Raw genomic sequence first — 14,469 nt, forward strand, 5'->3', positions numbered from 1 at the left:
AGAATGCAACTTCAAAAAGTTTGAATATCTACCAGGGTGAAATCTCTTGAATGGCTTTTTTTTTTTTTTTTTTTTTTTTTTAAATCAACTCCACACTCTTTATTCTCCAAATCTCTACCATTGAATGGCATTTTTAAACAGAAAACTAATAATTATTAACAGATGTTAAGTGCTTTTCCTGGTGAGTATATACTGTATTTTTTGTTTTGATACTTTACTCAGTATCCTTGAGCCTGGAGGCTATGCCTATATTTAAACTTGCTAAATGGTATATGAAAGCAAAAAAACAAAACAACAACAACAACAAAAAAGCAAAGCATATTCCTCATTCATATTGTTTCCCCTAATTGTTCTAGTTTATTTGCTGAGAAACAATTCCAAGAAACATCAAGAGCATGTGTTTCGCCTGTATCAAGTACAGAAGATCTGCAATGGTGGGGCAAGGAGGGAGGGAGAGAATTTTGCTTTAAAATAGTGAACAAAAATGACAAATTTGAAAGACACAACAACTTGACCAGGAGGAAGCAAGTCACTCCAAAGCTAAGCAAAGTAAGTGTTAGAGTAATAGGGCTAAGTCATGTAGCTGCTCAACTAGATTATGGTATATACTACAGAGATTTGGATTTAAGAGGCTTAACAAGTTAAACATTCTCAGCCTCCTCATTAGACTTTTTTCATGCATTAACTTCTCATTTGTACATTGGTCTCTATTGTCTTCAAATGCTTCACAGATAACTGGATTTAATAATCACTTTCAAAAGGTGGTATAGTCTATGTCAAAATATTAAAAACTTAATAGTCTGATGAATGTCATGAGAATGCCAATTCATCATTTTAAATATTGATGAGGGAGGTGATTATGGGTAATTGTTATGAGTACTTTGGGCCCTCTGACTGTCACCAAATGCCCCCTACCCTGCCCCCATCCCACCTTTAACCACCTTAGAGTTCTATTTGATTCATTTGAAGATCACCGTTTTTTCAGGCTACTTCCAAAGGTGTCTAGAAAACTCAACTGGCAGACAGCCAGCCAGCCTGTCTTCTTTACATCTCTCATGTTCAAGGGTAAAACAAGGCAGAAAAGGGGCCATGCAGGAGTAGGGGCAGGTAATCTTATTTTTTAACTGTGGGGGATGGGGTAGGTATAGGTTTGTGTACAGGAGTGAGACTCTGCCCTTTTTACAAGATCACCAAAGAGGGGGAAAAAGCCCTTTTCATCCTCATCCTGGCTGCCAGGATCTAGGATCTTCCTATGGGTAGTAGAAGCTCCCCTCTTTTACCCTCCTAACAGAACTGGAAGCAGAGTGACCCAATGCCCTCTTCCAAGAAGAAACTCTGAATTCAGGGACAATGTAGCACCACCTAAACCATAGCATGTTGCAAGGTCCCTGACCTGCCACCAGCACAGCCAGGACCCACACTCTCTGGAACCACTTGTAAATTGACCAGTCCTGTGTAGATGCCTCTCCAAATATATTGGGAAAAACATGAACTTCAGGACCCCAACTTGCATCAACCTATCCCTGCTAGCCCCTTGGGGACAAAGAAAGATCTCTCACCCTTAGTATAGGGTTGGGAAGCAGCCTTACCTCCAGAGCTTCTGGGGAACCCAGAACCTTGGCATAGAGTTCACAAAGTTTCTTCAACCTGTGAACGAGAAGAGGCAAAAGTGAAAATAAAGGAAAGAAGGGAAGGAAAGAAAAAGTGGGAAAGAGGCATTTATCCCCTCATAAAAAAGACTCCACGAGCCATTGATTCCACTCCAACATTTCATTTTAATTTTTCAAAACAAGGCATTTTGTTCCATTTCAGATGTCTTAAATCTTTGAGGTCACAAATATTAATCACACAGGATTGCTGGTAAGTCTTCAAGAAAGTAAAGTGATGCATTGCCTGAATTACGGTATTATTTTATTATTTTAAATCCAGGAGCCCTTTTGTTTATGAACAAAATGTTTATGAAACAAATGTTTATGAAAATGACTAAGTTCTTCTCCTTCCCTCTCTTCCTTCTCTCTCTTTCTGTCTTTTTCTTTGTTTTTATACAAATCAAGTAATTTGCTGCAAGCAGAGGAATGGCTAGAAACAGCAAAGAAATAAGTACAGAAGTAGAACCAAATATATAAGGAAATTTCGAATTCATAAAGGTGGACATTTTAAGCCCACGGGGAAAAGATATTTTTCAATGAAATGGCACTGGGACAAACAGCTGCCCATGAAAGAAATAAAGTTGGATGCTTACATTATTTTCTTACACCAAAGTATATTTCAGAAGGATCAAAGATTTATATATAACAGGTAAAACCATAAAACGAATGGAAGAATGGGTGATTTCTAAAAAAATTATCTTGGAATGAGAAAGTCTTTTCTATGCGTGATAGATACTCAGAAACCATGGTTTTAAAATGGATAAATTTAACTACATAAAAAGATAAAATTTTATTATAGTATAAAATGAATAAGCCATAAACAGGATCAAAAGGCAAAGTGCGAAAAGATTTGTTCCAGGCATTGGAAACCCAGCAGTGAGCCAATCAGACAAAACATCCTACCTTCATGATCTTATGAATATGGGGGATATTTCTAGGGAAGAGGACCAGGCAGACCGCTACAGCCCTGGCCATGTGCAGAGGTAACACTGGTCATGGAGGAGAACCCTGATGGAATCGGAAAGCATGCATCATAATATAATTCAGGAGCTCTTTCCTGGTAAATACGTTATTAGCAGTGGTGTGGGAATAAATAATTGGCAGTGGTGAACACTAATTGCAAGAAGAAAGTGCCACCTCCAGAGAAATTAGTCCCTTTGTATCTATAATCCGTAATTGTTATGCATCATTCATGTACTATGTACAGCAGACTTCCCCACAACACAGTAATTTTTCTACCTGGTTTATCTCTTTCACAAGCAAATTTTCAGTCCCTGGGTTATATCCATTTTCATATTCTCCATAGCCCCTAGCATAGTGTCTTATGTACAATAAACTCAATAAATATTAATTTGAAAACTTTGGTTCTTAAGTTATCAGCACTATGTCTTTTACAACAAGACCCTTATAATTAACATAGCAAACAAGTAGCATTGGCAATACACATATAATTAGGCAGTCTGTAAGTTAAAAAGTTAAGTAAAAATGAAAGGCAGGCAAGTAGGTAGCAAAGAAGGAAAGAAGGAGAAAAGGGAGGGAGGGACAGAGTCGGGGGAAAGGAAGGAAGAAACGAAAGAAGCAGCACTTCTTTTGTTACCTTTCCTCTTTGGTGAGACGTGCCAGTTTTCTGGCTTTGTGGGCTAGGATAAATCTAAAACATACAAACAAGAAAAAGGGGAGAAATTAATGGTTGCTTTCATCCTAGCCTCATTTTTGTAGCTACACATGTGCCCAGCTTACACAGTTAGAAGTCTACCAAAAGAAACAAACTATATACTAACTTATCTTACGTTCAAAGTTTTTGATTTACATGTCAAATTTCTGACACTGAAGAGCACTTTCTAACTTCAAGGAGTCAAGTGACTAGAAGTAGATGACTGGCCATAATTTTTGCCTTGGATAACACTATGGCTGACCCACTTCCCCTCACCCAGCTGGTGGTCAATAAGAATAATCCTTGAGCCTCAAATGCCCACTTAAGGCTATGTCTGAGCCTTTCCAATTTCATCCAGTCCTTGCTCTTTGGTTTTGTCTCCACCGTGGTGTCTCCCTAGCACCCAATCTTCTAGATTCCATCTCAATTTCTAGCTCCATGATTGCCTTCAACTTACAATTGGCTTTGATCTCCCTGTTCTGACTGTTGGCTCTCTCTGAGATAAACTCATACATGTCCTAGGGCCCATCTTAATTTTGGATACTCCAGGTCACCACCTCTCTGGGCCAGAACATCCTGGTCTTCCCTTCCCATGTGCTGGTCTTCCCTGGAAAGCTGAAGACTAGGCTGGTCTTGGCTCTTCTCTACTGAGACTCAGAAATCTCAGCATCCCACTTAAGTAACATGGATGCCCACACAGCCTCCATAAGAAGTCTCTTAGTAAAACACCCCAAGTCAGGTCTTTTTATCATGCCTTCAACAAAAGATGGGTCACCAAAATGTTTCTACCCCCAACACTAAATGCTAATAGAAAATTAACACAAAAATTTCAAAATGTTATTGGTATTCTGCTTCCTACCTAGATATTTATTCATTGGAAGACATTATTTAGAAAAGAACCAGTAATAAGTTTTCTACTGCCGAATTTGAAAAATAGTGCCACTGGGTAAAAAAAAAAAAAATCACTTAACAAAGTTTGGGGCACATTTGTTAATAGTATGTGATTACCTTGTCAACACTGAATAGCAACCACAACACCATAAATGTGCCTTACCCCATTATGGCGGCATAGTTGCCTTCAGGTTTGGTATCATCCAATGTGTAGGCAACTGGAGCTTCCTCTCCATCAATAATCATGGTTCCACAGTAATCTTAGAGAACAGCAAAATGGAAGAGCATATTCATCACTCTATCAAACTATCCATTGCAGATATAATGAAGTGCATGTTTTTAAACTTGAGAAGCCCAAAGGCCAAATATAGCATGTCATACTCCAAACATATGAAGGCAAACCAAACTGATGTCAAAGGAGGGCTAAGTAGCCAGCATTTTTTGAAAAAAATCAAACCATAAGCTCTTTTCTGTGAAGAATAAAGCATATGATATTAGGAATTCATCTAGGTCACCATTTAATGAAAACTGGTTTTCCTTGCAGTTAATACTTGGGCTTCCTGTTTTCTCTTTCATAAGAAATCAGAATAAATCCAAAGATGTATAAAGGAAATACCAGTTCATTACTGTAAAAAAGAAGAGACTGAACACTGACATTTTATGAGAAGTCACTTATTCTAAGTAGTTCTTTATTATCTGGAGGCAGTGTTTAGAGGAAAATTTATAGCACTAAATGCCCACAAGAGAAAACAGGGAAGATCTAAAATTGACACTCTAACATCACAATTAAAAGAACTATAGAAGCAAGAGCAAACACATTCAAAAGCTAGCACAAGACAAGAAATAACTAAGATCAGAGCAGAACTGAAGGAGATAGAGACACAAAAAACCCTCCAAAAAATCAATGAATCCAGGAGCTGTTTTTTTGAAAAGATCAACAAAATAGACAGCCCACTAGCCAGACTAATCAAGAATAAAAGAGAGAAGAATCAAATAGATGTAACAAAAAATGATAAAGGGGATATTACCACCGATCCCACAGAAATACAAACTACCATCAAAGAATACCATAAACACCTCTACGCAAATAAACCAGAAAACCTAGAAGAAATGGATAAATTCCTGGACACATACACCCTCCCAAGACTAAACCAGGAAGAATAGAACAATAACAAGTTCTGAAATTGAGGCAATAATTAATAGCCTACCAACCAAAAAAAGCCCAGGACCAGACAGATTCACAGCCGAATTCTACCAGAGGTACAAAAAGGAGCTGGTACCATTCCTTCTGAAACTATTCCAAACAATAGAAAAAGAGGAACCCCTCCCTAACTCATTTTATGAGGCCAGCACCATCCTGATACCAAAGCCTGGCAGAGACACAACAAATAAAGACAATTTTAGACCAATATCCCTGATGAACATCGATGCGAAAATCCTCAATAAAATACTAGCAAACTGAATCCAGCAGTACATAAAAAAGCTTATCCACCATGATCAAGGCGACTTCCTCCCCGGGATGCAAGGCTGGTTCAACATACGCAAATCAATAAACATAATCCATCACGTAAACAGAACCAATGACAAAAACCACATCATTATCTCAATAGATGCAGAAAAGGCCTTCGATAAAATTCAACAGCGCTTCATGCTAAAATCTCTCAATAAACTAGGTACTGATGGAACGTATCTCAAAATAATAAGAACTATTTATGACAAACCCATAGCCAATATCATACTGAATGAGCAAAACCTGGAAGCATTCCCTTTGAATATTGGCACAAGACAAGGATGCCCTCTCTCACCACTCCTATTCAATATAGTATTGGAAGCTCTGGCCAGGGCAATCAGGCAAGAGAAAGAAATAAAGTATCCAAATAGGAAGAGAGGAAGTCAAATTGTCTCTGTTTGCAGATGACATGATTGTATACTTATCATCTGGAGGCAGAGCAGAGAGGACATGTATAACTAAAATTCATAGAATCCCAAACTCTCATTTCAAACATGCCCTCCAAAGACTCATTCCCCCGTCAAGAACAACTGGAGAAACAATTGCAGCTTATCCTAGATAAGAGTGTCTTCCTCAGTTCCCTCCTGAACAAAATACAGGCACATCTCAAAGATAATGTGGGCTTCATTTCAGATAAAGGAAATAAAGTGAATATAGTAATAAAGCAAATTGTGTCAAAGAAATTGCTCGGTTTCCCAGTGCATATAAGTTATATCTATACTACACTGTAGTCTATTAAGTGTGTAATAGAATTATGTCTAAAATATGTACATAATTTAAACATACTTTATTACTAAAAAAGCTAACAATCATCTGAGTCTTGAGTGAGTTGTAATCTTGTTGCTGGTGGAGGGGCTTGCTTCTATGTTGATGGCTGCTGACTGATCAGGGTGGTGGCTGCTGAAGGTTGGTGTGGCTGTGGCAATTTTAAAAAAGAAGACAACAATGAAGTGTGCCACATCAATTGACTCTTTTTTTTAAGAAAAATTTCTCTGGAGCCTGTGATGCTGTCTGATAGCATTTCACCCATGGTAGAACTTCTTTCAAAATTGGAGTCAATCCTCTCCAACCCTGTCACTGCTTTATCAACTAAATTTATGTAATATTCTAAATCCTTTCTTGTCATTTCAACAATGTTCACAGCATCTTCACCAGGAGGAGTTTCCATCTCAAGAAACCACGTTCTTTGCACATCCACAAGAAGCAACTTCCCCATTCAAGTTTTGTCATGAGATGGCAGCAATTCACTCACATCTTCAGGTTCCACTTATGATTCTAATTCTCTTGCTATTTCCACCATATCTGCAGTTACTTCCTCCACTGAAGTCTTGAACCCCTCAAAGTCGCTCATGAGGATTGGAATCAACTTCTTTCAAACTCCTGTTAATGTTGATATATTGACTTCCTTCCATGAATCACGAATGTTTTTAATGGCATTGACAATAGTGAACTCTTTCCAGAAGGTTTTCAATTTACTTTGCCCAGATCCATCAGACAGGCAGGAGGACTGTAAGGCAGGTATAGCCTTACAAAATGTATTTCTTAAATAATAAGACTTGAAAGTTGAAATTACTCCTTGATCCATGGGCTGCAGAATGGACATTATGTTAGCAGGCATGAAAACAACAATAATCTCCTTGTACATCTCCATCAGAGCCCTTGGGTGACCAGGTGCATTGTCCATGAACAGTAACACTTTGAGGAATCTTTTTTCTTCTTAGCAATAGGTCTCAAGAGTGGGCTTAAAATATTCAGTAAACCATGCTATAAATAAATAGGCTGTCATTCAGGCTTTGTTGCTGTTTGATAGCATTTATAGACCACAGGCAGAGTAGACTTAGCATAATTATTAAGGATCCTAGAATTTCCTGAATGGTAAGTGGACATTGACTTCAACTTAAAGTCCCAGCTGCATTAAGTCCTAACAACAGAGACAGCCTGTCCTTTGAAGCTTTGAAGCCAGGTACTGACTTCCTTTCTCTAGCTATGAAGGTCCTAGATGGCATTTTCTTCCAATATAACGCTGTTTGGTCTACATCAAAAAACTTTTGTTTCCGGTCGGGTGTGGTGGCTCTTGCCTATAATCCTACCACTTTGGGAGGCCGAGGCGGGTGGATCACTTGAGGTCAGGAGTTCAAGACCAGCCTGGCCAACATGGTGAAACCCCGTCTCTACTAAAAATACAAATGTTAGATGGGTGTGGTGGCGTGCGACTATAACCCCAGCTACACAGGAGGCTGAGGCAGGAGAATCACTTGAACCCAGGAGTCAGAGATTGCAGTGAGCCGAGATCATGCCCCTGCACTCCAGCCTGGGTGAAAGAGCGAGACTCCATCTCAAAACAAAACAAAACAAAACAAAACAGTCTGTTGTTTAATGTAGCCACCTCTTTCAATGTTCTTAGGTAGAACTTCTGGATAACTTGCTGCAGTTTCTTCATCAGCCCTTGCTGTTTCGCCTTGCACTTTTATGTTATGGGGAGAAGGCTTCTTTCCTTAAACTTTATGAACCAACTTCTGCTAGCTTCACACTTCTCTTCTGCAGCTTCAACTTCAATTGAAGAGAGTTGGGGGCCTTGCTCTGGATCTAGGCTTTGGCTTAAAGGAATGTTGTGGCTGGTTTGATCTTCTATTCAGACCATTCAGACTTTCTCTATATCAGCAATAAGGCTGTTTTACTTTCTTATCATTCATATGTTCACTGGAGTGCACTTTTAATTTCCTTCAATAATTTTTCTTTTGCATTTACAACTTGGGTATTTGGCACAAGGGGCCTAGCTTTCAGCCTATCTCAGCTTACGATATGCCTTCCTCACTAAGCTTAATCATTTCTAGTTTTTGATTTAAAGCAAGAGATGTGCAGCACTTTCTTTCACTTGAACACTGGGGAGACCACTGTAGGGTCATTCATTGGCCTTATTTCATTACTGTTGTGTCTCAGGGAATAGGGATACTCAAGAAGATGGAGAGATCTGGGGGAACAGTTGGTTGACTGGGCAGTCAGAATACACACAGCGTTTATCAATTAAGTTTGCCATCTTATATGAGTGCTGTTTATGAAACTCCAAAACAATTACAATAGTAACATCAAAGGTGATCACTGATCACCATGACAAACATAATAATAATGAAAGTTTGAAACATTGTGAGAATTACCAAAATGTGACACAGAGACACAAAGTGAATACACGCTGTTGGAAAAATGATGCCAATAAACTTGCTCAATGCAGGGTTGCCACAAACCTTCAATTTGTAAAAAGTGCAATTATCTGTAAAGTGCAATGAAGTGAAGTTCAATAAAAAGAGGTGTGCCTGTATATACAATTTCAAAAGACAGTAACAGGGCACTAGTGAAAATGTCAGGGCAGAGTCTGAAATGTTATAACAATATATTACTGCAGTGTACCACTCCTCCTGCTCTATCATTTCCTTACAAAATTGAGGTTGTTTGAATAAAATTATTGTGGAAGACTCAGCGGCAAATGTTGTATAGAAAACCCAACATGAAGATTTCAAAATAAGGAAGAAAGAACAGAGAAAGGACCTCCCCAACCTGTGTGCATATATGTGTGTAAGCAGACAAACCAGGAAGCCTTTTAAAGGGAACTTGTCTCTTTCTCTCCTCCTGCACCCCGCCCCACTGTGCACCTGTTAGAATCAATGTCCCAATCAGCCACTGGCTTGAGGGGTGCTTGAATGTCCTTCAGATGTGCTGGGGCAGGAAAAGATGTTGAGAAAGACTAAAGTATGTGAAGAAGAAATGTTTCAAGTCTAAGAACTCAAGATTTAAAAATACAAGAGAACCATCTTAGGAATCCCCTGTTATAAGAAGGCAAGAGAGAGAGGAGACAAATAGGACAAGATATGATCAAAGAACATGTGCATACTGATCATGTAGGGATCGGCTGGACAGGACCAGCATAGGACGCCAGGCTGGCCAAGGTGGAGATACTGCTTTCTCGATGGAGGGGCTCCTTGGACACTTCCTTTTCAGAGTGAATCTGGCCTCTGAGTCAAGTGGGTGCACTTAGTGGAGGTGAAGGACAAGGGGCAGAGAGAAAAGTCATGTTCATGCCAGGACAAGCTATGCAGCACAGAAGGGATTTCTGCCACTTGCAGATAGAAAGCTCAAGAGTCCCACCCATGCACAAAAAACATCTCATCAGCTTTGTAGGGCCTTACTCTTAGAAAAAGAGAAGTGATATTCAAGGACATCCAAACACTTAAAGAAGTTATTAAAGAATAAACGCAAAGACAAAAGCAGAAACAAATTCACAACTAACAAGAAAACCAGAAAAGCTATGGGGGATGGGGTAGGTAGGGGGAGGGATCCAATAATTCAGGTAGTAGAAGAAATTTTCCCCAAAGTGCTAACTTTCTCAGAGAGAAACAAAGCCATTGTAGCTCTGGGAGGTAACAAAGAGGCATGTTCAGAATAAAATAATTCAATAGAAGCTTTTGTAATGTAGGAGTGTGGAGACAGGAGCTTTGATGAGATGATAATCACATTCATCTGGATGAATAACTGAAGAAGTTTACCAAGGACAAAATTAAAGGAAAAAAATAATAAGGGAATGTCCTACCTGACATAGTATAACATATTGTAATCATACTATAAAGCTACAGATATTAAAACAGTACAATGCTGTCATAGGATTAGATAATATAAACCTGTGCTTTCCAAAGTGGGAGTGTACACCTAGACTGCACATCTAGATAGTGGAAGAAAATACTAGAGATTCTAGTTTTTCAATTTAAGCTTTTTAAAAAGTCTACTTTTCAAATGTTTTATAGTTACAACGATACAATTTTTCAGAGGTACTTGTGTATAATTAAGGAATACCTATAATGGTAGTTTATGTCTACATTTTTTAGTAAGTAGAGCTGCAAAAATATTTAGAACCCAGTGACGAAGATCAGTGGAACAGAAAGAATCCATATATAGAATGTAGTAGGGGGAACCATCTTATGACAAATCATTAAAAACTGATTCACTGGTAAAAAATATTTGCAATATAAACAGAAAAAAACTTTAATGAGCAAAAGTAATTTACAAAATGATACCTTGTTAATGATAAAAATTACAAATTATAGATAAATGAGGTAATTTCTCCTACCCGATTGACAAAAACTTTTTAAATATTATTAGCTGGTGTCTTAGACTGCTGGTGTTGCTATAAAGGGATACCTGAGACTGGGTAATATACAAAGGAAAGAGGATATTTATTTGGCTCATGGTTCTACAGACTGTACAAGAAACATGGCGCCAGCATCTGCTTCTCATGAGGGCCTCAGGAAGCTTCCACTCATGGCTGGAGGTGAAGAAGAGCTGGCGTGTGCAGATCACTTGGTGAGACGGGAGGCAAGAGAGAGGGGAGGGAAGCGCCAGGCTCTTTTTAACAACCAGCTCTCATGGGAACTGACACAGCAAGAACTCACTTATTACCTCAGGGAGAAGAACGGCACCAAGATGTTCAGGAGAGATCTGCCCACAAAACCCAAACACTTGCTTTTAGGCCCCACCTCCAACATTGGGGGTCAAATTTCAACATGAGATTTGGAGAAGACAAACATGGAACTTATATCAACTGGCAAGGATGTGAGAGGACAGAAACCCTAACAAAAATTTCACAGGTCTACCCAAGTCAATTGACTTGATAATTCCATCCTACAGCATTTATCAAAAAGAAATGCTCCTATACAAATATGTAGAGCTAGATGGAGGATGCTGTTTATTGCGGCATGGTGTATAATAGCAAAAACTTGGAAACATGAAAAATGACTATCAACAGCAGATGTCTTGGGCAAATTCTGATGAGGCACACAATGATATACTGGTTATTCAGTTGTATAAAGGGGGTAGATTTAAATGTACTGCTTTGGAGAGATGTCCATGGCGTATTGTTAACAGGAAAAAGCAAATTTCAGTATGATATGTATGATGTATGATGTTTTTTTAAAAACATGTTTTTGGAAAAATATATTAACATATTTATTTAAAATTAAAGTTATATTTGTATAAAATATGTATTATATTATTTAACATGTATTTCCAGTACATATAGTTCTCTCTACATATATGTAGGCATGCTCACACACATATATTTAAAGTACAGGTTGAGTATCCCCATCCCTTATATGAAATGCTTGAGACAAGAAGTGTTTCAAATTTTGGCTCTTTTCAGATTTTGGAATTCTTGCATATACATAATGAGATTTGAGGGTGAGACCCAAGCCCAAATACCAGATTCATTTATGTTTCAAATACATCTTATACACATAGTATGAAGGTAATTTTATACAGTATTTTAATAATTTTGTACGAGAAACAAAGTTTTGACTGTGACCTATCACATGAGGTCAGGTATGGAATTTTCTACTTGAGACATCATGTCGATGCTTCAGAAGTTTCAGAATTTGGAGCATTTTGAATTCTGAGTTTTCAGATTAGGGATGTGAAACTTGTATTACCTATGCATACAGTAAATCTTTTTTTTTTTTTTTTTTTTTTTTGAGACGGAGTCTCGCTCTGTCACCCAGTCTGGAGTGCAGTGGCCAGATCTCAGCTCACTGCAAGCTCCGCCTCCCGGGTTTACGCCATTCTCCTGCCTCAGCCTCCCGAGTAGCTGGGACTACAGGCGCCTGCCACCTCGCCCAGCTAAGTTTTTGTATTTTTAGTAGAGACGGGGTTTCACTGTGTTAGCCAGGATGGTCTCGATCTCCTGACCTCGTGATCCGCCCGTCTCGGCCTCCCAAAGTGCTGGGATTACAGGCTTGAGCCACCGCGCCCGGCGCATACAGTAAATCTTTAAGGATAAACAAACTACATTTTTAACAGCGGCCCTATAGGGGGAGGAACAATAGAAGAAAAACATTTTTCACACACTTTTGTTTTTTGAAAGTTTTATGGTCATTATATTTACTTCTGTAATTTAGAAAAACAGGTATAGCTTCTGCCATTGAAAACATAAATTGATATAAATTAGACGTAAATATTTAAGGGAAAGTAGAAATGGTTCATAGATGAACAAAAGCAAGGAGACCACAAGAATTCAATGCATTGCTAACAGCCTCCCCCTTCCACAGAAGTGGGCTAGAATGAGGGGCTGATGCATCCGGTGTAGGGTGGAGTGCTGACGGTGAGGGCGGCTAGACAGGATGTCTCGGTGGAAGGCCAGCAAAAAATAGGAGGCCCGTCCTTGCCAATTCACAAAGATGTTACACACTAAGAGATTGGGAAGCATTTCCTGGGATAATCAATCTAAAAGCAATCAGGTGCTCTTACCACACACAGGAGGTGACCATGTGAGGAAATGGATATGTTAATTTGCTTGACCATAAATCATTTCACTATGTACATGTGTATCAAAACATTATGAAGTACACCTTAAATATCTACAATTAAAAAGAAAACAAAAGCAGTGTTTAGCATGATGCTGGGATTGTGTGGGGGTGTGGAGGGGAGAAGCAATCAAGAGTTGGCTACCGCTGTCTGTATCAAAATACAAAACGTTACCTTCTCTTTAATAACCCAAGCCACACCGAACATGTAAAACAAAACAAAGCAACATAAAACCAAAACTCTGGTGATTACTGACTGTGTGCCTGATATGTGCTAATCACTGTGCTGGATTGTTGGGGCTGCATAATTCATACCCTTCTATCTTGTTACCTCATATTGACTGAGCTTCTATGTTACTAGTTAATTACAGTGTCTTTGGCAGTGATGTTCATAGTCTGGTGCAAAGCAAAGATCTTGTTATAAGAGTGAACTTTAGATTTCATTTCAGAAGCTTTCAAATAAGTGTCATTGAATACACTTATCAATGTAGCAGGAATCATATTGGATGTGAGTCTGGAGCCCTACTTGGGGTTTCTATAATAGCCTAGAACTCAATACATTGTTGTGCAATTACCAGTTTACATGACTGTCTTCCTCCCGAGTCTGGATTTTCTGGGCAAGGAAAAGTGCCTTTGAATTCTCAATGCCTAGCACTGTGTCTGGCATACAATAGGTGCCCAGTTGAAGAAATACATTAAAGTTGTAACTCAAAAGAAATCTCAAATGCTTTGGTGAGGCTATCTCATGTCAACAAACTTTTTTTTTTTTTTTTTTGAGATAGAGATGAAGTCTCACTCTGTTGCCCAGGCTGAAGTTCAATCATAGCTCATTCACTGTATCCTCCACCTCCTGGGCTCAAGCAATCCTCCAGTCTCAGCCTCCTGAGTAGCTGGTACTACAGGTATGCACCACTATGCCTTGCCCACAATCATTTTTTAAAAGTCTTATGCAAGGCTCATTACCAACAAGGACCAAGTCAGATTTTGAGGGTGGAGATCTTGGGTTTTCTTTTTGATACTAGTGCCTAACAACTTGCCTGGCACATAGCAGGCCTAAGATAAAGATTTGCAGGCATGAATGGAAAGTTACAGTTCCTCTCCATAAATAAAGGCACTCACACTCATTAAGAGAAGACTGTATTCCTGGTCCTAAACCTTATCTACTTGCCACCAGCCAGTCATTTAAAATGGGTGACCTGGGTCACAAGAGGAAGTAATTCAGCACCAGTGTGTTACAGCCATTAGATTCAAAGACTAAAATGACAGGGCTCTTTGTGGTAGATCGCTGCACTGACTTTGCAAACAGTAGATTACTTGCTCAACTGATGCACCCATCCAATAGCAGTCCTCAACATGATTATCTGCAACGTGGAGAATGAAGAGCCTGTGATGCAGCTGAAAAAGAGTAGTATACAAGAAAAAGTA

The 14,469-nt window shown here is 38.9% G+C and overlaps 1 protein-coding gene across 3 annotated transcripts in view; it reads right to left on the reverse strand.

Moving 5' to 3' along the window:
* MAOB (monoamine oxidase B) overlaps positions 1-14,469 on the reverse strand; it is a 124,844-nt gene that overhangs the window by 11,419 nt on the left and 98,956 nt on the right. For all 3 annotated transcript variants that reach the window (XM_005593344.5, XM_045383826.3, XM_045383827.3), the window contains 3 exons: positions 4,358-4,454; positions 3,247-3,300; positions 1,590-1,647 (listed from right to left, as the gene is read on the reverse strand). In XM_005593344.5, the coding sequence (XP_005593401.3) occupies positions 1,590-1,647; positions 3,247-3,300; positions 4,358-4,454 (209 nt within the window). The remainder of the gene's footprint in view (positions 1-1,589; positions 1,648-3,246; positions 3,301-4,357; positions 4,455-14,469) is intronic.

The sequence above is a fragment of the Macaca fascicularis genome, chromosome X (assembly GCF_037993035.2).
Source record: "Macaca fascicularis isolate 582-1 chromosome X, T2T-MFA8v1.1".
NCBI lineage: Eukaryota > Metazoa > Chordata > Mammalia > Primates > Cercopithecidae > Macaca > Macaca fascicularis.